The 22,113-nt window shown below is 44.4% G+C and overlaps 1 protein-coding gene across 3 annotated transcripts in view; it reads left to right on the top strand.

The window, feature by feature from the left end:
- The window catches only part of RCAN1 (regulator of calcineurin 1), a 97,282-nt gene extending 75,577 nt beyond the window's left edge, over window positions 1-21,705 (top strand). The window contains exons 1-4 of one of the 3 annotated variants that reach the window (XM_057696881.1): window positions 12,673-12,819; window positions 15,749-15,922; window positions 17,581-17,740; window positions 19,940-21,705. In XM_057696881.1, coding sequence (XP_057552864.1) covers window positions 15,902-15,922; window positions 17,581-17,740; window positions 19,940-20,112 — 354 coding nt within the window. In that variant the 5' untranslated portion in view covers window positions 12,673-12,819; window positions 15,749-15,901 and the 3' untranslated portion in view covers window positions 20,113-21,705. Of the gene's footprint in view, window positions 1-12,672; window positions 12,972-15,748; window positions 15,923-17,580; window positions 17,741-19,939 lie in introns of those variants that run through there. The other 2 variants (XM_057696880.1, XM_057696879.1) reach the window with 2 other exon arrangements.
- Window positions 21,706-22,113: the final 408 nt, after the last annotated feature.

The raw sequence follows: 22,113 nt of genomic DNA, 5'->3' as shown, positions 1-22,113 counted from the left end.
TCCCACTCTGCCTGTTCAGAATCCTGCTCTCCGTGGGAAAGCAGTCAGTCACTTCGGTCTTTCCTGCCTTGCTTTCCAAGTCTAATCAGTTACGAAGGCCTTGTCACTTCTGCCATCTCTGAAACGTTGTTCCCGTTACTACTGCTGGGAAACCAACCACCCAGAAGTTAGCGGCTTAAAACAGCGACAATGCTTTATGTTGCTCATGAATCTGCAATTCCTGCGGAGATGAGATGCATCTTCCCTCCTCCCTGTGACGTCTGCTGGGTCTGCTCGGCTGGACGCCAGGGAACCCACTCTCAAGATGTCACACTCACATGGCTGGCAAGTCGTGCTGGCTGTTGGTTGGGAGCTCCGCCAGGGCTCTGGGCCAGGGGCCTCCGTTCCTCTCCACGTGGGCCTCTCCACGTGGGCCTCTCCACGGGCCGCTCGGGCTTCTTGACGGCATGGTGACCGGCTTCCAAGAGAACAAGGCGGAAGTGCATGGCTTTTTATGACCTAAACTTGGAAGTCATATGGTGTCGTTTCTACTGTATAGTGTTGGTTGAAACATTCCTAAATGCCTTCCTACGTTCAAGGGTGGGGGATACACACCTCTCCTCTTAATGGGAATGGCAAGGTTCTCAAGAGCATGTGGGATGGGAGGTTGGTGCCAGTTATCTTCAGAAAACTCCATCTGCCAGAATTGTCTTCATAGTACCTCCCTGCATACCACCGCCACCCCCCCCAACACACACACACACACACACACACACACACACACACACACACGGATGCATTATTCCCCAAGCCCCAGTGTGGGTATATGAACTAACAGAAGGTTTTGTCTAATATGTTAATTTATTTTGATATTTTTACCAATATATTAAAAACATAGCCACACATATTGCACGGATCGTTTGTATTTTAGAAATCAATCAAAGTAGCAGAAGTAGGATTTCCTAAGAAATCCAGGACATCGGATTAGCAAATACCAGCGCTTAACCAATGCCGTGCCAGAATGCAAGGCACTCAAAGCAATTTGTTCAAAACGAACAAAGGGTATATGTCTTAATAAATGCAGCTCCTCATTTGATTCTGCGTGATAGTGGGTGAAGAAAATGTTAACTTTTCTAATACCTTTTATCAAGTAGTAATGAGAAAATACAGGGATATATCCTTTTCCCACCCATTTAAAATCTAAGGCCTATTTTCAAGGCCTTAATCCACAGGACCTTCTGTAACTGGACAAATTGGGTATTGAGACAGGATCATCAATGATCACCACCCTCCACCTCCAATATCCCAAGCTCTTCCTGCCTGCAATGCAGATGGGGCTCATATATGTTATCACATCACTGGAGTTGCAGTCTTACCTCCTAAGGTTCAAAGGTAAGCCCCTGTAAAGGCAGGCACTGTGTCTTAGGCTTTTGAACCCTAACCCTCCCTGCCACCACCACACCCCCCATAGAGTACTGAGCTCCTAGTAATGGAGAATTTTAAATTCTTAATAAGAATTTCATGATTGATTTGACTGTGAGTTTGAAGGAATAGTCACGCCTTACTCCTCTCTGTATCTATAGTGAAGAACCAGATACTTAGCTGCATGCTTTATTCAACAAATATTTATGGAGGGTCCTAGGTGGAGAAAACCAATTAAAATGTCATAAATACTAAGAACTAGAGGTTCCCAGTGTTATGAGAATATGTCATAGGTGTAACATGACCCAGGGGTGGAGTTTGAGAAGGCACGGAGTAGATCCTTGATAAATGTGGTTGAAGGATAAACAAATGAGTGATTTTCTTTAGACATGGAAGTCTGTTCTTAACTCCAAACAGCCCATACAAGAATCTGCTCGGTGTAGATGCTCAAAAAATATGTGTCTCATCTCCAGGTAGGTAACAGCTGGCCCCGGAAGAGCCCACCTGTCCGAGGAATTTTCCCCTAAAACTGACTTGCTGCCTGGAATTTTCCCCTTAATGATGCATTCCTTTGGGCTGAGACTCATCTCCAGAAGTTGCTGATTACATACAAATTCTCTGAGAGGTCTTAGACATTAAACAGCTGTCACTGTTAATGCAGTCATGGGGAAAAATTCACTAGGTACCTTCCAACCTTGTTAGAAGGGAGATGCAGAGGGCAGGACAGTCCCAGGGAGAAAGAAAGACCTGGATGTGATTCTGGGACAGAGGAACAGAAAAAAACACAGATGAGGAAGCAGTAGATTTGGGGACATGGCAGTGACAGGAAAGAATTTGATAGCTTTTCTCTGAGAAGGCATCGTGCTGGGGAACATTTGAAAGACCTGGATGGGAGATTTTCCCCAAAAATCAGATATTCTCTGCTGACCACACTCTGGAGGCTGCAGAATATGCTATGTGAGGTCTGCTCACACAAAGGCACTGCCTAGCGACTCGCGCTGGGCAGCCAGACAGAATCACAGGATGCTGTGCTGGCCAGTGCATGACCTTGACTCCAGGGAGACTGGCTCAGTCCACACAACTGATTCGTTGGGCATTTCACCAGATAAAGATGGTTGGCAGGAGACCTTATCAAAGAAAAGCAAAATAAATATTTTCTGAGGAAATCTGTCTTTAAGGATATTTAGAGGGAGTTCCCTGGTGGCACAGTGGTTAAGAATCCACCTGCCAGTTCAGGGGACACCGGTCCCATCCTGGTCCAGGAAGATCCCACATGCCCAGGAGCAGCTAAACCCATGCGCCACAACTACTAAGCCTGTGCTCTAGAGCCTGCGAGCCACAACTACTGAAGTCCGTGAGCCTAGAGCCCAAGCTCTGCAACAAGAGAAACCACTGCAATGAGAAGCCCACGCACCACTGCAAAGAGTAGCCCCCAGCACCGCAACTAGAGAAAGGCCTTGTGCAGCAACAAAGACCCAATGCAGCCAATGAATAAATACATAAATAAAGATGTTTAGAAAAGAAATGGGATTCTTCCAACAGTTGGCACTCCAAACTATTAATGAGCTTAAAACACCAGGTTTGGGAATGGAGCATAACTAATTAAAGGTCATGACACCTGACTGCTATGCAAAAGAAGGAGTAGATGTCTTCTCCGACTAACCTTCCACCTTGCCTAGTGTATCTGTTAACCATGGTTTCCATGACCATTGGTAAAGAACACATAGTGCAGGGAAGGGAAAGAGAAAGGCCTTTTTGTTATGACAAAAGTGATAAATGTGCATTGTAGAAATTCTGGTAAGTCCAAAGAAGCAAAAAAGGAAAACACTGCAATCATCTTTGACACTAACATGCATAGTGTTCCTTTTCACCAAAATAGAGTCACAACAATAACCCTTGCTTTGTAACCTGCTTTTTTTCTCTTATCAGCAAGTTGTGAACACCTTTTTATGTCATTAAATAGTTTCCACTTCCTTCCTGTGAGGTGTGAGTGGCTCTATAGTCTAGGGATTCAGCATATTTATTAGCTGGTCATTGATTGGATGATGAACTTGTTCTAGTGTGTTATTTGCCTAAAGAACATTGCCAGGAAATGTATTTGCATCTAAATCTTTGCCCGCAGCCCTGAGGATAAACTCCTTAGAATAAACTCCTAGGAGGGAAACGGCTAAGTCAATATTCAGGTTTTTAGTTTACCTGGTTTACACTGAAAGTTTAAACTGTTGAGTTTACTACAGCTTGCTACCATATTCCTTTAGAAGTTCCTCAGCTGAGGAAATGAGCGAATGATTCAGAGTGGAATCAGCAGTATTTTCATGGTGTCCCATTTAAAGTCTATCATATTTGTGAGAAATTTCAGATGATTAACGTAGGGTGCAAATCTTTGAACTTGGGTCTTGTTGATTCGTTGATTTTGGGTCTGGTTCATTGGTGGGTGGTTGGTTGGTTGGTTGGTTGGTTGGTTGGTTGGTTGAGGGACACAGTGACACACTCCAGGTCCCTTCAGGAATCGTGGGTTTTTCCCCCAGCTGCCCTATCAGTTGCCCGCTTCCGGGATTACTTCAGCCAAGAGCCACCACCTTAAGTCCCCTCCTTCTCAAGGCTCCCCCTCCCTCCCCTCCTGTCCCAGAGCTGACCCATGTCGGAGTATTAAGGCCCAGCCCTTCTGCTCCAACAAGGGTCATCCCATCTTCAGAACACCCCATAGGGCCAGCGAGGCTCCAACTGGGACCACTTGGTAGCTCCACTCTCCCTCTGCTCAGCCTCTTTTTCTTCCCACCCCTCCCTCCCTTATCCTCTGCTTTCCTCTCCTTCCCTGGGTAGGGGATCAGCAGACACTGGCAGTTGATCACTGCAAGTAATGTCACCTCCGCAGGGAGCAATAGTGCCACCACCATGTCCCTCGGGATGGAAGAGCCAGGGCAGCTCAGACTCAGGATGGAAGTCGGGCTCCGTCTTCCTGAGAGTTATTTCAACAGAAGATTGATCAAACTGTATCCTAACCTAGAATCTTATAAGGCTGGCTTAAAATGCTGGCTTCTCAAAATGATCTTTTGAAAAACTCTCTTAAAAGCCTCACCCTGAGAGTACCTGGATCTCTGTCTACTTTTAGATCATCTTTCCAACACTGTCGTCGAATATTGGTGCTGACAAAACCCTTCTGTCTCCATTCATCATAAGCCAGTTCTGTAGAAATCCCTAAGTTCTGATTCTCAGCTGTGCTGTGCTGTGTGCCTCCCTGGGATGGCCCAATCATGTCGCCTTGACGATTGCTAAAGAAACCAACTGTGGTTTGTAAACGTTTGAGCAGAATCTAGGTCATCCCTATAATAACGTCCCCACCATTCACTTGCATAAGAGTATAATTTTGGGAGCGGAGAGAACATTCAGCAAATGCCCGGGGAGTCACCCATAGAAATGTGTTGAGCCGGAAAAAAAAAAAAAAAGAATTGCTGTGTAAGGAGCGAGGGACATGCTCTCTCAATATATTACTTGGAGTAGATTATTTGACACAGAACATTTTGAGCCACGGGGAAATGGATGGGTAAGCTGCTTTGTGTGTATGCCTACCTCTCAGTGGCTGGCTCAAAGCAGGTGACTAATCTATTTTTGATGACTTACTAAATTAAGCCAGAGGCCAAAAACTCAGATGCCGTTGGGGTCTGGAGTGATGGGACCGATGGTATTTGAAGAGCAGGGGCTTAGCCTCGGGTTCAGCCATTGCCACGTGGGCCTCTGAGCCCTGAATTGCCATATCTTTTTTTTTTTTTTAATCCCCAAGAAACCAGAAATTCTATTTCTATGTGAAACCTCCCAACTTTTAAATATTGACAACTAATATTTTTATTTGGGGAGGGGGCGTTGCCAGTTCACAGCCAGTTAACAAATCTGGTCATTTTAAGACCTGATGGAAAGAAGGCCGCTCTTACTTCTCAGATGCGCTGGTGCAAAGATGTGCGTGCAAATTTTAAGTCCCTTGACGTAAGCACCCAAATTTTCCTAATGAGCAGGGTTGTCATGATTGTTCTTGTTTTCCATGGTGACTGTTAATATCCAAGTTGTGGTGGTGTCTTGTTTGTCCGGTGTTTATAGTTAACTGTTTGTTAAGTATGTTTTGAACCATGGAGGTGACAGAATGTACTTCCCTCAGTCGACTTATCATCAGACTTTTAAATAATCCTCAAAGAAAGCAATGTAAGTGTGAAAAGACAGCATACGCTGTGGTGCCGTTGGTAACTTCCCAACTACAGACATGGAAGTGGGGCCTGTGGGTGGTAATGGAAAGAGTAGGTAAGAACAACATAATACTTTTCTCTTCTCCCCAACTTGGCAAAAAAACGCTTTCTGAGCTGAGATCCTGAGATTTAAAACTGGGTGTGGATACAAACGCTGTGTAGCCAAGTTATTGAAAACTGCGTTGTATATCTGGTGTTACAGATGTACAGGTTTCAGCGTAACCTCATTCTTTTTCCCTTCCTCTTTTTTGACCTTTGACTCTGGTTGGGCCAGTCACTCACCCGGTATTGATGGGGTGTCTGCATGTCCCCAGGGCTGTGCCACGTTCCCTGGGAGAAGCTACTAGAACCAGAACAGGATCCAGCCCTGCCTCGTGGCAGCACACACATCAGCCAGGGTTTTAGTTGTGTCAGTTCTTCCGAGATGAGCACGGACCGTAGAATGAGAGGAACGAGGCTTTTCCATCAGCGTTCACACGGCCGTGTCGAGCTCATCCTCTGAATGTAAAGGGATTTACTGGGTGGGAATGAATCAGTTCAGGGTTCTGAAAGCTATTTGGATCTGGAATGGAAGATAACCAGGTCCTGGTGACCCATGAACACGGGAGCGACCTGTCACCAGCCCACCCCTGCACAACTGTTCTTGTCCAGGATTTTGTCACTGCAGGATTGTGCCCTGACTTGAGATCAGCTTCAGAGCAGAAGTGAAAATCAATCATTAAAGCGAGAAAGGAATAGACTAAAGAGAGCAAATAAGCAATGATTAATTAGGGCGTCTCTGGCCCCAGTTGGCTCTAAATAAATGTTACCTCCCTTAATCCGTGACTGCTGGTCTCCAAGTCATTAAGTACAGTTTTGATTTGCCTATGGCTATTTCTCCATCTTAAACATTGCAAGCAGCGCATTTCCAAGAAGTGACAGAGGGGTGGTTAACCTTCATGTGCAAAGGAAAGATTGAGGTAATAAGGAAAAAAGAGTTAATGGGATTTCAAGTGCACATGGAATTTAACAAACGAGATGAAATCTTGGATGAACTGTGACCTTTTTTCTTTTCTTTCTTTTTTTTTACTTTTGGCTGTGTTGGGTCTTCTTTGCTGCACTCAGGCTTTCTCTAGTTGCGGAGAGCAGAGGCTACTCTTCATTGCGGTGCACAGGCTTCTCAATGCAGTGACTTCTCTTGTTGCGGAGCACGGGTTCTAGCCGCGTGCGCTCAGTAGTTGTGTCGCACGGGCTTAGTTGCTCTGCAGCATGTGGGATCTTCCCGGCCCAGGGATCGAACCCGTGTCCCCTGCATTGGCAGGTGGATTCTTAACCACTGCACCAGCAGGGAAGTCCTGTGACCTCTCTTTTAAGCTATTGATTTGAACACACTTTTCCTCCCTACTTTTTCCCTGATTGGTTGGTTATTTTATTTTATTTTACTTTATGTCTTTTCATTTTTTGGCCAGGGGTTGGGGAGGATGATTACAATTTTTTTTTCTTATTTCCACCATAAGCTTTAACAGAGCATGATTGCCATTCTGCTAAAACATACTTTTAGCACGTTCACCATTACATCCCTTATTTTTGGCACAGGTATTAATAAGCCACTTTTAAAAGAAATGTAAGTAATAGGAAGTTCTATGTTATCTCAGAAATACAAATTATTTGTACACTATTTTGTACTAACGTACAAAGTATCAAGTGATAATTCAGGCTTTTCCATTTTTTTTCCAAAGTATCAAAAATGACCCAGGCTAAAGTTCAGTATTAATATCATTTCTGTGTTAGACTAGGGATTCAGAAGATTAATGGTTAGTAAATATAAAGGTGACTTTCATTAAAGATGGTTTTCTTGGACCTCCCTGGTGGTGCAGTGGTTAAGAATCCGCCTGCCAATGCAGGGGACACGGGTTTGAGCCCTCGTCTGGGAAGATCCCATATGCCGCGGAGCACCACAACCACTGAGCCTGTGCTCTAGGGCCCGCAAGCCACAACTACTGAACCCGTGTGCAGCAACTACTGAAGGCTGTACACCTAGAGCCTGTGCTCTGCAACCAGAGAAGCCACTGCAATGAGAAGCCCATGCACCGCACTGAAGAGTAGCCCCCGCTTGCTGCAACAAAGACCCAACGCAGCCAAAAATTAAAATTAAAAAAGAAAAAGATGGTTTTCTCAGTTCAGATTTAGAATTCATGGGCATCATCCTCTGTAGCAGGAGAACCAGCACTTTCTTATCTAAGGGGTTCCGGTTAGAACCTTCCAAGTCCATCACAAAGAAGGTTATCAGCTTTGTTTTACATTTTCTTGCAGCTGACAGCCCCTGCCTGTGGCCGGGCAGATCTTACCAGTAATAAAGCAGTTCTGTGAGGAGTAGACTCCTGAGCCCACATCTGGCTCTGCGTGCTTCCCGCCCATCCCCTGATTACCCCTTGGAGAGAAAAAAATGGAAACGCCTTGAGAGCTCAGAAAGAAGGCTATTTTCCTGCTCTCTTCCTTACACGTGATCGTCACGAAAAAGCAGAAAGTTGGGAATTTAATCACACGACTGCTGAGACCACAGGTCTCCAAACATTGTTGCTCATGAAGCTCATGGATAAAAGATTTTTGTGTACATCTGCCAGTAAAAGCATTTTATTTGTAAATTCTGTACAAATTCTACTCTACACTGCGCACCTGATAAAACACACCCTAAAAATAGGCATTTAAAAGAGACAAGTGAAATATTAAATTGAACATGTTCTGCCCAAATGACAAACGGTTGTCAAGATCCCGGCCATAGACCCCTAAGGAGAATCACGATCCATTTGTTCATTCTTCCTTTGTTTCTTTTTTTCTCTCTCTCACTCTCTCCCTTTCCCAACTTCACTATCCCTCATCTCTGCCTTATTTCCAGCACTTACTACTATGTAAACACACTGTATATTTTATCCATTTATCTCATTTCTTTCCTTTTTCTTTTTTTCCCATCTAGAATGTACACTCCATAAGGGCAGAGGGTTTTGTCTGTCTTCACCTCTGAACCCCCAACACCTGCAACTGTGCTTGGGTGAAAGAACAAATGGGTAGATGGATGCATGAGTGGATGAATGGGTGAATACCAAGTGAGAATCTTCACGCTTAACCTACAGAGGGATGGGAAGTACGGAAATCTTTATAGGAGGTGAGGAAGGTGATCAAGCTCAGCTTTGGGAAGTTTTATGTTGTGGGGATTATGCACTATTTTGGAGCAATAAGAAGCTGGCCACAGTTAGAAAGGTATTGTGGTTGCAGAGGGCTGCCGAAAGTGGTGTGCGGACATGCCAAGTGGAAGGTGGTACAGAGAACCTGGAGACCTTTCCATTGGCCAGCGGGGCACAGAGAAGAGATGCCAGAAGGACTGAGAGAACGGAGATGGGGAAATACCAAGGGGCCCTGCTGCGAGGCAGGCGTAGGTCCATGGAACAAACATGGAACCTGCAATCAAAGCATCAGGGTGGGTCCTGACTCTCCTCAACACAGGGAGCCCCTCTGAACCTCAGGATCGTTATCAATGAAATGGGAACCAGAAACACAACGCACAGGCGTCAGCCACTGACTGTGTTTCAGGCACTGTACTGGGCACTCTGCCTGTGTCAGACCATTCAGTCCTCCCCGAAGTAGATATTAACCCGGTTTACAAGTTGAGGATGAGAACTGTCCCCTCAGTGAACAACACCTTTTAGCCTTGGGACGTGATGACGATGAGTCAGAGGCCCCTGTGTTTTTCTTTTGTACAGTAACTTAGGTTGGGGGAACAGCACTCCACATTATAGAGGGAAGGGTTACAAATACTAAATAGCAGTAAAGCTATCCTGTTATCTCGGACGCTAAAAGCGCCACTAATAGGCAGGTTTCATTGCCATCCAAGATAAACACTCTATCTTTGATCTCAATCAGGTATGTAGTTTTCCCTCCCAGGAGATCTTTTGCAAATTTCTTCTTCGCTCTGCTTTGATTTGCACAGGGGTCAGAACTCAATTTCTCTCGCTGGTCATTCTGTGGAAGGCCTCACCTGTGCCACATTCCTGGCATAGCTATAGACTCCTTGGGGTTTAGGATGGGCGTGCTGAGGTCATCCTCACGCCGCTTTAGGAGTGTTGTAATGGGAATGATGGATTTCAATATAAACCTCAATTTTTCCTCACTGAAAATAGAAACTTCTTAATGAAAATATGCTCTAACTGCTTGGAATCAGAGGAGGCAAATGCAGGTTGAAGAGATTCATTTAAGGTTTTTAATGATGTGCTTGGAAGAAATGCAAAACATCTAAAGCTTTCAGTGGACTAAAGCATTTCATTTCTTCTCTAACTTCTGGTTTCAGTTTTACTATTTTAAGTGCAATTTTTAGTATGCTTTTCAAGAGTTCTAATGAGACGTTGCCGTGGGCACTGCTTTCTTCAAATCGCTTACATCCAACTGGCAAACAAGAATCAAGAAGGTACTTTTCTTTCAAACTGCAAGGGATATACAAATACCATAGGACGTTTAGAAATGTAAGTTCATGTGTAATAGATGTACTGTTGAAGAATGGACACTCCTGAAAAGAACTGTCAGGTGAGTGGATGAAGGGAAGTCTCTCTGGGTTCAGGGACAGGTGTCTGTCCCCTTGGCCAGCTGGGGCTTTGGAGCACCATGAAGGGTCCATGCTCTGCACCGCTCACACCGTGGGAAGCCTGTGCTGTTGGACCTTAAGTACCAGCTCTCCTGGACCGGGGCTCAGGTACACTTTGTGACCCAGTGATTTTTGCCAGCATCCAGTCCAGCCCCTCTACAGTCGGCCATCACTTTGAGCCCCCTTCCCTGATCTAGACATGGAAGCACTCAAGTTCCCTAAATATGGTTCAGAGGGAACTTCCCATCAATTCAAAGTCAGGTAGAGAATTGCGTGTTTTGGGAGGCTTTCTGGACAGCCTAAGGAAAGATCTGTCATTTATCATTTATTTCTATGAGCAAAGACAGTTGAACCATCTTCAAACACCTCACTATTCCTTTTTTTTTTTTATCCGTATAAGGAAACAATTGTAAATTTGGGTGAGTTCAGTGCTGTTGTCTCAGATGAACAGAACATTTCTATTTGCCCACACAACTGAGATGGAGCTTCATGTCATGAGTTTTAATGAGGAGGAGGAGAGGGTGAAATTAACCTCTTCTTCCTCCTCTGATCCCCCTTTAACTCTTATTCGCCAAGGTGGGCTCCAAGAGAAAGAGAAAAGGAGGGACAGAGCTCTGGAGGAGTGGAGTGAACTTCTGTGTCTTCTCCGTCCCTGACCCTTTCCCCTTAGCCTCCCTCCACCAATGCCTCCCATACCCACACCGCCACCACCGCCGCCACCACCACCATAGTCCCTGGAGCCAAGCGCCACCCAATGTGACCATTTCCTCTTGGCGTTTGATGCATACCATACTATTTCAGAGCATTCGAAGCTTTTCTAGAACATATGCACTTAGATCTCTGGGGTTGGGAGTTATGGGTAATTTGGCAAAGCAAACACCATAACTGGTCTCTTACATAACCCTACACCTGGCAGCAGGACACCACGCTTGGAGATTAAGCAACGCTCACTCATCCAAGAAGACTCTGTGTTTCCTTTTATGGAGGGATAAATGCTCTGGTTTGTTCTTTCCTGTTGCATATATTCTTTTTATTATTGGCTGACTTTAATGATTCTTTGAAGTTAATTTTTAAGTGTGAATGGCAGGATTCCACTTAACTTTTGGAAGCTTAAGAGGCGTCCCTGTGTGCCTCTAGACTAGAGAATGTTTTTATAAATAACATGACTGCGTTTAGGTGATAATGAAATTGGAGAGAGTGGGAAGGACCTAAGACTCAGACTACCATAGAGACCTAAACTGGCACAGTACTTGGAAGTTCAAAGAGTTGCAGCTTTTTAATGGGATTAACATATACACGCTACTATATATAAGATAGATAACCAACAAGGACCTACTATATAGCACAGGGAACTATAGTCAATATCTTGTAATAACCTGTAAGGGAAAAGAATCTGAAAAAGAATAGATATATATCACTGAATCACTTTGCCGTACACCTGAAACTAACACAACATTGTAAATCAACTATACTTCAATTAAAAATAATAATAAAATAAAAAGCTGGAAAAAAAAAAAGAGTTGCAGCTTTCAGAGAACTGGTATCCTGCCATCCCAGTATGCTCCTCCAAGACCAGACACCTCACCTGAAAAAAGGCCAACTGAACTAACTTTTCAGTTGTAGTGTACCTTCTTTCTATTTCTTCTTTCCTATTTAAAACAAACCCAAAAATATTCAGTCTATGAGTCTCTATGCAGACAACCTCTTGATGTTTCTTTTCTCAACTTCAGAGGCTAGAACCTCTAAAATGTTTCAAATCTTTTTCCGAATTCAGTGGCTGTTAGAAAATGATTCAGTGGCTGTTAGAAAATGATCGAAGTGCCGCGTATTCCTAGTTCTCAAATTACAATGATAAAGTTTTCCAGTGAAAATCCTAGGATCTCTTCCCACACTCTCACTGTGAAATACAAGTGGGAATTAGGACAGTCATCCAGTAAAGTTTAATCAGAAAAAATAAAAGGCTACATTTCAAAATGAATTCCACTTTTTTCTTTAAAAACAGAGTTCATTGACCAAGACAGATTTCAAAATGTTTTCTCTAATACCCCAGTATATGAAACTTTGATTTAAGTGTTCAGGAAATTACAAAGATCAAACAACTCGCCAAGACTTCGGTTTCCAGGTTTCTCCAAGCCTTGAAAGTTCCCTGGAGATTAATTACTGTTTACTGCTATAGACCTTCCTCCTTTTCTTCTGTAACATTTTCCATCTTAAGAAGGGTCGTCCCATTCAGCCGCGCAGCCTGGTGACTGAGTGGCTGAATGGAATTACTACCAGTGGAAACTATGCTGCAAGAGGGGTAGATAAAGCAGCTGCAGAGCAAACCTCCGCTGTTTTTTCCATCCTCCCCAAGCAAAGTTAATTAGCATAGGGAAAATGACTAAGGTGTTGACGTCACCTCTTTCCAGTAGAAACTTACACTCTGTCCCTGTCTGCCTGCGAGCAAGCAGGACTTGACTCAGGAATTTGGTGTCCAAACAGGATGCTCTGGAAGCCGTGCTTTTTTTCCCAGGGGGGGCTGGACCTTGACGCTTTATAAGCGCTGGCTCAAGAAAGAACCTACAGCCTCTGGTAAAGGAACCTCACTTGGGGCTTGACCGCGGGAGTCGCTGTAGCTTTCACTGTAAGAAAGCAAGATGCACTTTAGAAACTTTAACTACAGTTTTAGCTCCCTGATTGCCTGTGTGGCAAACAGTGAGATCTTCAGCGAAAGTGAAACCAGGGTAAGGCTTCTGATATAATGTGATTTTTTTGAGAGTTTTCAAAGCATTGTGTTAATTAGGACTTCTAGCTGAAATACCTGGAGAGCCGTGTGTGGCTCTCTTGTGGATTTGGGGGTTTTGAAATACATCCAGAATGCTTTGAGCCTTAAAAATCGAAAGGTGTTGCCTGAAGAATTAACTGTGAAGGAATTTTTCAAGCTCTCAATGTTTAAAAACCTCTGTGTCTTGACCAGTTAGTAAGGTAGGGTTTGGCATGGTGTTATTTTCATTCTGTGTAGGTTGTAAGTAAACTTTTGGAGGGAGGACTTTTCTGACAGTGAACAGAATGTTTCACTTTGACTTCTAGAGTTCAGGATACTTTGATTTTTATCTTAGGAAATCCATGTTGTAAAGATATTTGAATGTTTGCAGTAATTACAAGGGCCTATCTTCAAGTTTCTAGATTTCTCTAACTGGAGAAAATGCAGCCATAGCAAATAATAAAACTGGATAAATAACTTGTGTGGGATAAGTATACCTCCTGGGAAGCAGCTCTCATTGATGGTTATTAATATAATTAGTCATTTTAATTACTGTGCCTTTCTTCACTTGATTAAAATGTAAGATTTTCATCAGTAGCTGCAAAGTTATCTAATTGATCTCTGACAATATTGTATATGAATGATTTCTGTATGTTTTGTTTGGGGGGCAGTGATCATGTTATATCTTTATACCCAAAGCCATAGTGAAACATGGGAAGGTTTCTTTCTTTCTTTCTTTCTTTCTTTCTTTCTTTCTTTCTTTCTTTCTCTCTCTCTCTCTCTCTCTCTCTCTCTCTCTCTCTCTCTCTCTCTCTCTCTCTCTTTCTTTCTTTCTTTTTTAATCAAACTTAGCTCCATAATTGTGTACTATGCTTGCAAGCCAGGACTGTAATTTTTGAACTAAATATTAGAGCATGATCTAGGTGTAAAAGTACTACAAAGTCTGTGTATTTAATATTAGCCTTATATGAGTAAAATCACTGATTTACTTAAGTAGAGATACCATCCAACAACTATAATAACTAGGTATCAGTTATTAGAACAAATAAGGTTATTTTATAAAAGAATAATAATAGCATAATAGCAACATGAAGTTAACAAGATAATGTGGGTTCTCTTGGGTTCTGGTCCTAAGCCCTGATTTGTATTCTAAAAATATTCATCAAAGTCATCTCTCTTAAATTATGAATCATAACTTTAAAACTTAACAGTTGGTCACAGTGCTTATGGATGAGGTCATGTGAAACTCCAAATCTGTGCAGACATCCTTACGCCCCAAACTTGCTCGTGCTCGGGAGGGGTGGAGAACACGTCACATGCAGACAGATGAAATTGCAGCTTAAACATCTGCTATGCATTTTTTTCTCATTCTTTGCCTCTGCAACACTTCTCGTGGGAAGGTCACAGACACTTCCATCAACTAAAGAAAAGCCGAAGAATTCGAAGAGAGAAAGTTTCTGAGCTGAGCCACCTGCCTGGTGGACACACCAGCCAGAAGGGAATGCAGGACCTGCCCTCAGCCCTGCCCCTTGAAGCAGGCACAGAGCACAGGGAGGCCCACCCCCTCCGCCACTTTCGAGCACTTAAAATTCTCCAAGATGTTCTCCCCTCTTGTTGGTAATCCTCTCTCCCCTTTGCAGAAGCCCTGTGCTCTCCATAGGTCTCCAGGATACCTGTGGCTTCCAAGGCCCCCTCTTCTCACCAGTCACCTGGGTAGAAGGCATGCAGTCCCATTTGAGCTCTCAGCCACCCCCATTTGCCTCTCATCATCCTCAGAATTTAGTCTGAAAAATAAACTTAAGAAAGCTGGGTGCTTAAACGTCCCCGCACAGTCTTCCTGGAAGTTTCGAGACTGTCCAACAAATCCCTCTCTGGTTGGAAAGATTGCAGTGGCCTCCCAGTGCCCTCCAAGGACACCCCCCCTCAGGACCCAGCCCAGGGGGTGCTCCCCAGAGCTTTTCCCAAGGGCTGATGAACGCTCTCCCGAATCTAGGCTTTTAATCCTTGAACTTGGGCATTACAATTCTAAGAGCTCATCTGTTTCATAATGTTCACTAGTTCTTTTAACACTAGATCTAGATCTGTACATATAATAAGCCAGCGTGCAGAAATGGGTTCATTGGCAGAAGGTTAATTTTTGAAACCAGTACTATTTTAGAGAGTTAAAAAGTAACAGATTGAATGGGAAAATAATAGTGGGAATTTTTAAAAAACGGTTTCCTTTATGTTAAGAATTGCAAGGCTTTTTATTAACTTCGTTGTTTCCCAGTTCAATAATAATGGCTTTTTTTTGAAATTAACTCCAGTGCTTTTAAGCCCTAAAGCAATATCTGATGGACAGAGCAATGTCCTAAGCTGAGTGGTGGGACTGGAATTTACTAGATTAGGGAAGATCATGGGACAAGATGGTCTGGCAGGCCAGAAGGGTGACAAATGACCAAATGAAAATGTTCATTCTGCTTTAAAAAGGATGTGTCTGTGACTGTAAGAAGTGTTTAAGTATTGGTGATTGTTCAGCTGATCAAATGAATTTAGTAAATCATACATTCTTACTTTCTTATAAAATCACCTATATTAAATCCAAAAGGCAGAATCTCCCTAGAGGAGAAAGGCAGGTTCTCTGTCTTCTCTAAGAAAGAACTTGGAAGTTCTTGAAATGATTAAATAATTTGGTTCCTCCATAAGAAATGTAATGAAGTCATCTAGTCAAAGGTCATATGCAGGTACATTTCAGTTATTTTTATTTTTATTTTTCAGGCCAAATTTGAATCCCTCTTTAGGACATATGACAAAGACATCACCTTTCAGTATTTTAAGAGCTTCAAACGAGTCAGAATAAACTTCAGCAACCCCTTATCTGCAGCAGATGCCAGACTCCAGCTACATAAGACTGAATTTCTTGGAAAGGAAATGAAATTATATTTTGCTCAGGTGAGTCGAGTTCATTGATAGGCACGCTTCTCCCTCCCACCCACCCATAAAAGTAGCTTAGACATCCATTAGGTTTAAAACTCCAAGAACTCGTCTTGAAAAGGGCAAAATTCATACTCGAAATTTTTCGTGTCACCTATTTTGAGAAGACATCGGGGTGTATTTGAAAGTGACCTCAGAGTTGACCTTCTTGGGTTAAGTGATGACGGGAGAAAGAGACACTTTCCTGACTCAGGAAGGTGGAGGACCACAGGGTCGTAGGCGTGGCTACACTTGAACCCAGGACCAGAGCAGTTCCGGCTCTGTGCAGAGCTCCAGCAGCCCGCTCACTCTTGGAGAGCAGGTAATTGCAAGGCGGTCCTGCACGTCAGCATCGGACTAACAGGCCCGGCCCAAAAGGAAAGAAATAAATGGGTTAACCTGTCAGGTAGCAAATGCTAAAACATCCTCCCGGTAAGCAGGGGTTCCGGCCCCAGGGCATTCCAGTGGGGGTGGGGGAGGCGGGTTTGCTTTTTCTCCTGAGCACCACCCTTCCAGCTTCCCTCCCACCACCTTTGATGATAGAGCACCCACGTCTAGGCAGCTCACAAAGTTCCATTCGACGATGTTACAGGAGTCTAACAGCTTAGCAGGGGGTGAGGCAGGGGCTCTTCGGATGCTGCTCCCTGGTGAAAGAGACCCGCACTGGGTCCCTGAGTTCCCCACCCAGCGCGGGAGCCGACCCTGTAGAGGGGCTTCCTGACCTTGCGGGAAGATGAACTTGGGGGCCGATCCAGGGTATATTAGAGCCGGGATGCCCTGCCCCCTGGTGGTGAGTGCGAGGCGCAGGCTCCAACCCTGAGTTCTTAGCAGCAAATTCCTTTCTGCTTTCGGTGCGGTTCCAAGTAAGTATCTACTGAGTACCTCCACGACTTTTTCTGGTTTATTGAAGTACATGCATGTTCATTGTGAAATGTTTGGGGCGGGGGATACTAAAGAACAAAGGAAATCCAAACTGGTTAAGATTTTGATGTAAGATCTCTCTGAACAGCCCTCGAATCACTGGTATAATTTTTAAGCCCAAACTAGGATCTTGGTTATTGTTTCTTATCACTATTCTTTTAAATATGTATCCTTGAAGGTGGATATATTTTCCTTCCTCACTTTTGGCATCTGATTCAGAGTTGGGGGGGTACCCTGAGAGCATGGTGGGCAGGAGTCCTGAGTCCCTGTCCCTGCTTTGCCCCCCGAAAAACGATGTCATCCTAGAGATGTCGCTTAGCCTTTGGAGCTTCTGTGATATGATGTAATGCCTCTGTAATATGAGGAGCTGAAAGCAACTGATTCTGAGATCCCTTCTGACCTCAGCGACAGTGCTTTATTTTTTCCATTTATAGAAAAATTATCTCTGTATATTTTCTATCCGTCTAGGTCAAGCATAATTACTTGCAGTCCTGGTGCCTGTGAGTCCAGTCGTGAATAATGTTTGCACCATAATCCAACTTCCTTCCCCCCACCCCCGTAAACCATATTGCAATCCATCCTTGGGCTGCACCTGTTCTGCGGTCTGGATGTGGATTTGTCCTTCATACCTGTGTTCTGCAGGCTGCCTTTAAGTGCTGTTGCATTGCTTCAGTTCTTCCCTCAACAAACACCCACCTGCATCTCTCTCTCCTCAGACTTTACACATAGGAAGTTCACACCTGGCCCCACCAAATCCAGACAAGCAGTTTCTCATCTCTCCTCCTGCCTCACCACCGGTCGGTTGGAAACAAGTGGAAGATGCTACTCCCGTCATAAATTATGACCTTTTATATGCTATCTCCAAGCTGGGGCCAGGTAAGCAGTGCCCTCAGCTGGGGAGAGGGCAGGGAGACTTGGAGAGATTGTGCCCACGGCACAGAGACTCGCCTGCAGTGGGACCAGCCGTATCCCCATTGCTCTTTCCACCTCTCACGTGATCAGTGCTGGTGTGTGTTGTGATTGTCTCCATTTGCTCTCTTCTGAATCAAAGTAACCCATGTGGCGGTGGGGCGGGGTGCATGCACGCCTGCCTCTGGCCCTATCCCTTAGGAAGGTGTGCAAGCTGATCCCGGGGACCAGGTACTGTGACCCCTCTGGGCCACATCACCTGAATCCATCGCCTCACCCACTGAGCACAGCCTGTGTGGGGGACTCAAAACCTGGCTTCACGTCCTGTTGCTCCAAGTGATGAGTGATTGGACTTTGGAAAGGGAAACAGGCCTTCCCCACTTTTAGAAATTTCATTTTCAGTCAAGGTAATGTCATCTCTTGATCTGATTCTCCCCCACCCTTTTGAATGTTTGAGGGAACAGAGGCCCATAGATCGTAGTGGAGAAAGAGCCCCAGTCACAGAGCCCCTTAGGGAAGGGTGCTCCCCTGCTGAGCTTGGCAGGGAAAGAAGAGGTTCCGGTCCTTTGAAGGGGCAAAGGGCTGAGCGTTTAGGAAGAAAGGTACTCTGGCTTCAGGCTTCTCATCCAGAAAGTGGATATTACCCAGTAGAGCAGTAAACAAGATCATCGTGTAAAAAGCACTTCATACAGTGCCTGGCTCATCTGCAGTGCTCCATACATGTTTTCTGGAAGCAATAGAATGTTGGTGGTTCCTCTCCTATCTGAAAGGGTTTAGGTGAGTTAGCAGGTGCAAGTGGGGGTCTTGGAGTAAAGAAGTTTGAGCCCCCCCTTCTGCCCTCTCCGTGGAGCAAATGCAGTAAACGCTGAGGCCATCAGCTTTCTCCTTGACCAACAATTTGATGTTCCTTTGAGTGGAGGGTTTTATTTTCTTGGACCATCAGCAGTTTCATGCGAAAAAGATTACGTTTCTGTAAACATCACTCCAACGGAAATTCCCTCTGTGGTAGAAAGCAAGAATCACATTACTTACTGCTCATCGTGGCGTGAAGGTCAAGGTGGAAGTGGCCGATGCTCCTCCTGGCAGCTCCAGGCCAAGGTGCACGAGGGAGCAGAGATGGTAAAGAAGGGAGGAAGTGGATGTCCACCCAGGGGAAGGTGGCAAACTGCTCCAGAGGCAGGAAGTGCTGCCAGTGAACATTCTTCACATTCTAGAACCTACCCCTTCTTTACAGACAGCTCGTCTGAGAAGCCCTTTCAGAAAATCGGCATAAGAGGATCAATTTGCCCTTAGCTTACTTAACAATGAGCTTGAATAGTATTTCAGACTTCAGCTGTGCTTTTCAGCCAGCAAGATTGCAAAGATTTTGCAAATATGATCCTGTCCCCGTGCTTTCTGGACTGTGGCTCCTTGGCAGGTAGATAAGGATGTGTAAAGGGGATGGTGACCAACATTTCGAGTGATCTCTCTGACCCTCCGCCTTAATTTTTTTCTCCCGAGAATGCTGAGGCTCTTTCACCCTTTCAGACTCAGTCACAATAACATTCCAATCTCACGTGTGGGGTAGGGAAGAGGCAACACCTTTTTCATGAGTAAAAGCGCCTTGACTGAACCTGATAAAATTCAGGCTGACATAGACCAGCATGACACTCTTGGTTCAGGGAGGTTGATAGTTGTATGAAGAGGGATGCTGTGATCCAAGATGTTTTCGGAGCCCCTGGTTCAACCAGCACAGCTGTGTCTTTGTGTAGGCCCTCCCTATGCTTCCTATCCCTAGTGTGGGCTGCTCGCTCCTCTAGGAGGAGGCTTAAGAGGTCCTCTCCTAACGTCTTCATTCATGCAATGTCTTTTCCCGAATGGGTGCTCTTGCACAACACCAGGGAACTCCACTGGGTAGTTTAGAGGGCCTGGTGGACATTCCTTCCATACCTTTCATATGCCTGGACTCAGAGTGTTGGATTGAAAACGGGGTCATTTGCAATGGTGAGATATATAATCAGCCACCAAAGAAACACGGCCCAGGGTGCGTCTGGCTGTGTCCCTCAGTCCCCACCGATGCCCACAGCAGCTCAGCCGCGCTGACCCCTACATACGCATCCATTTGCTCTCTCTCTCTGGCCCTCAGGTCCTGGCCCGAGTTACCCTGCAATTATATTCTCTCCTTAGGGGAAAAGTATGAATTGCACGCAGCGACCGACACCACTCCCAGCGTGGTGGTCCATGTGTGTGAGAGCGATCAGGAGAACGAGGAAGAAGACGAGATGGAAAGAATGAAGAGACCCAAACCCAAAATTATCCAGACCAGGAGGCCGGAGTACACGCCCATCCACTTAAGCTGAACTGGCATCCGGACGAAGCAGTGTTCCAATCACACGCACGAGAAGGAATCTTTTACTGTGGAAGTGGCCGGTCACAACTTTGGAGGCGGCAGCCGTGATCGCTGTGGCAGAAATTCCAGTTCATGTTGCTCAGAAGAGAATCGAGGCTTTGTCTTCTGGTTCTAACGCTGCACATCAGTCAATGTTCATGGCTCCTGGGAATGTCCTGAGCCAATCACTGAGTCTGGGGTGATCGCACAAGGACATCTGGGACCGTCTCGAGAAAACCAATAACGATAGTGTTTTGTACTTGTTCTTTTCTGGTAGGTTCTGTTTTTGCCAGGGGCAGATTGATCAGTGGGTCCAGGGAGAGCCTTCTGTTTCTAACCAGCCTATTAAGGTAGGCTCTCTCTCCTGGTAGGAAAAGGCACCACGTGAAGCCACATGGTGTCTGGTGCAGAAAGGTTGTGAAAACAACAATGCAATGTGGAAATTGTAGTGTTTCATTTTTCCCCTTTATGTTCTAATGTTTGTGCATGTATATTACTGATTTTCAAAACTAACCTTTGTTCGTATATAGAGTTACGCCATTGTTGTTTTACACCTTTTGGGAAGATAGGAAAGCACTTGCAAAATCTATCACCTTTCCAGATTCATGACTGTCTTTGCAACAGCACCCACAGGGGTGATTCTACCCGGAACACACCCACTCAGCATCCTGTCTGATGCGACCTAGAACTTGTGCTTTTGCAAAAGAAGCCAATCTGAAATTCCTATAATGTTTTGCTTATAAAATTCAGAGAATAGCATTTTCACTGCCAACTTTTAGTGGGTGAGAAATTTTAGTTTAGATGTTTTAGGTCAGATGATAAATGGGTTTCATTTCTTTCTTTTACATGGTGGTTTATGTACATGGATCATAGCCAAAACCCTTTTGGGGGGAACCATCAGTTGAGATCATTGATTTTTTTTTTAACCCCACTAAAACATCAAGATAAACTTGTAAATAAAGCTGATAACGTATATTCATACCTGTTGTGCACTCGGGTGAGAAATATGGCCGTGGAAGACTAGTGTAAGATGTATTAACCTCCCTGTGAACTGTATGTTGTAGAAAACGCCTTTCAGATGTTTGACAGGACCTGAATTCAAAGCATGTGAAGTGGACAGTAGATGTGTGGTGGTATAAGAAGGATGCAGTGCCTTTCCCCATTAATTCCTGATGGAATTGTCACACTAGGTTAAATGTTTGTAATTTTTTTCTAGTCGTCATGTGTATGTCTGGTCAATAGGTATTCTGTTTTGGCCTTATGATACCATAACAAGGTTTGTCTTCTTGAAATACCTAATGCCAAGTAACAATGCATGCTTTGGAAATGTGGGAGATGGTTTTCTTTAAGAAGCAAAGGCGTTTGGCTATTCATGTCAAGAAATTGACCGAATGTTCTCAAAACCCTGTTTACAGTACTTGGTGGGGCGCGGGGGCAGATGAGGGAGAGACCATTGCCTAGCTGTTCAAGTGTTCTTAGTTAAGCGCTTTTAAACTGGAGAGGCTAACCTCAAGATATTTTTTTTAACTTCATTCTATAATAAATCAACCCAATATGCTCTTTACGGAAAAAGTTATCTGTTTGTCATTCTATTTCTAATTGTCAACCTGTGAACCCTTTGAATTCTGCAGTCTCAGAAGGACGCATCCCTTCATCAGTTTGAGTTTGGAAACTCCCGGTTCCTTACTGTGATTCACAGAGGGTCAACCACACTAACAGTGCATCTCCTTAGGAAAGGGAAAAATGGATAAAATTGAAATCAGAAGGCTGAGTATGTCCTTTGTCCAGGGAGAGGATACTCTGATGAAAACTCTTTTTGCCAGCAGCTCCGCTAACAACATCTCTGATTCTTAATTTGAAGAGTTTTCTTTCCTGTTAGAAAAGATGCCCATGGAAGATACTAAATTACAAAGGCCAGTTATGTTCCGAAAGTCTATATAAGCCTCCTTTTTTGAATCTCACCTGGAACTCT

Source organism: Hippopotamus amphibius, chromosome 10, assembly GCF_030028045.1.
Source record: "Hippopotamus amphibius kiboko isolate mHipAmp2 chromosome 10, mHipAmp2.hap2, whole genome shotgun sequence".
NCBI classification, from domain to species: Eukaryota; Metazoa; Chordata; class Mammalia; order Artiodactyla; family Hippopotamidae; genus Hippopotamus; species Hippopotamus amphibius.
This window is presented reverse-complemented; position numbering and strand designations above follow the sequence as displayed.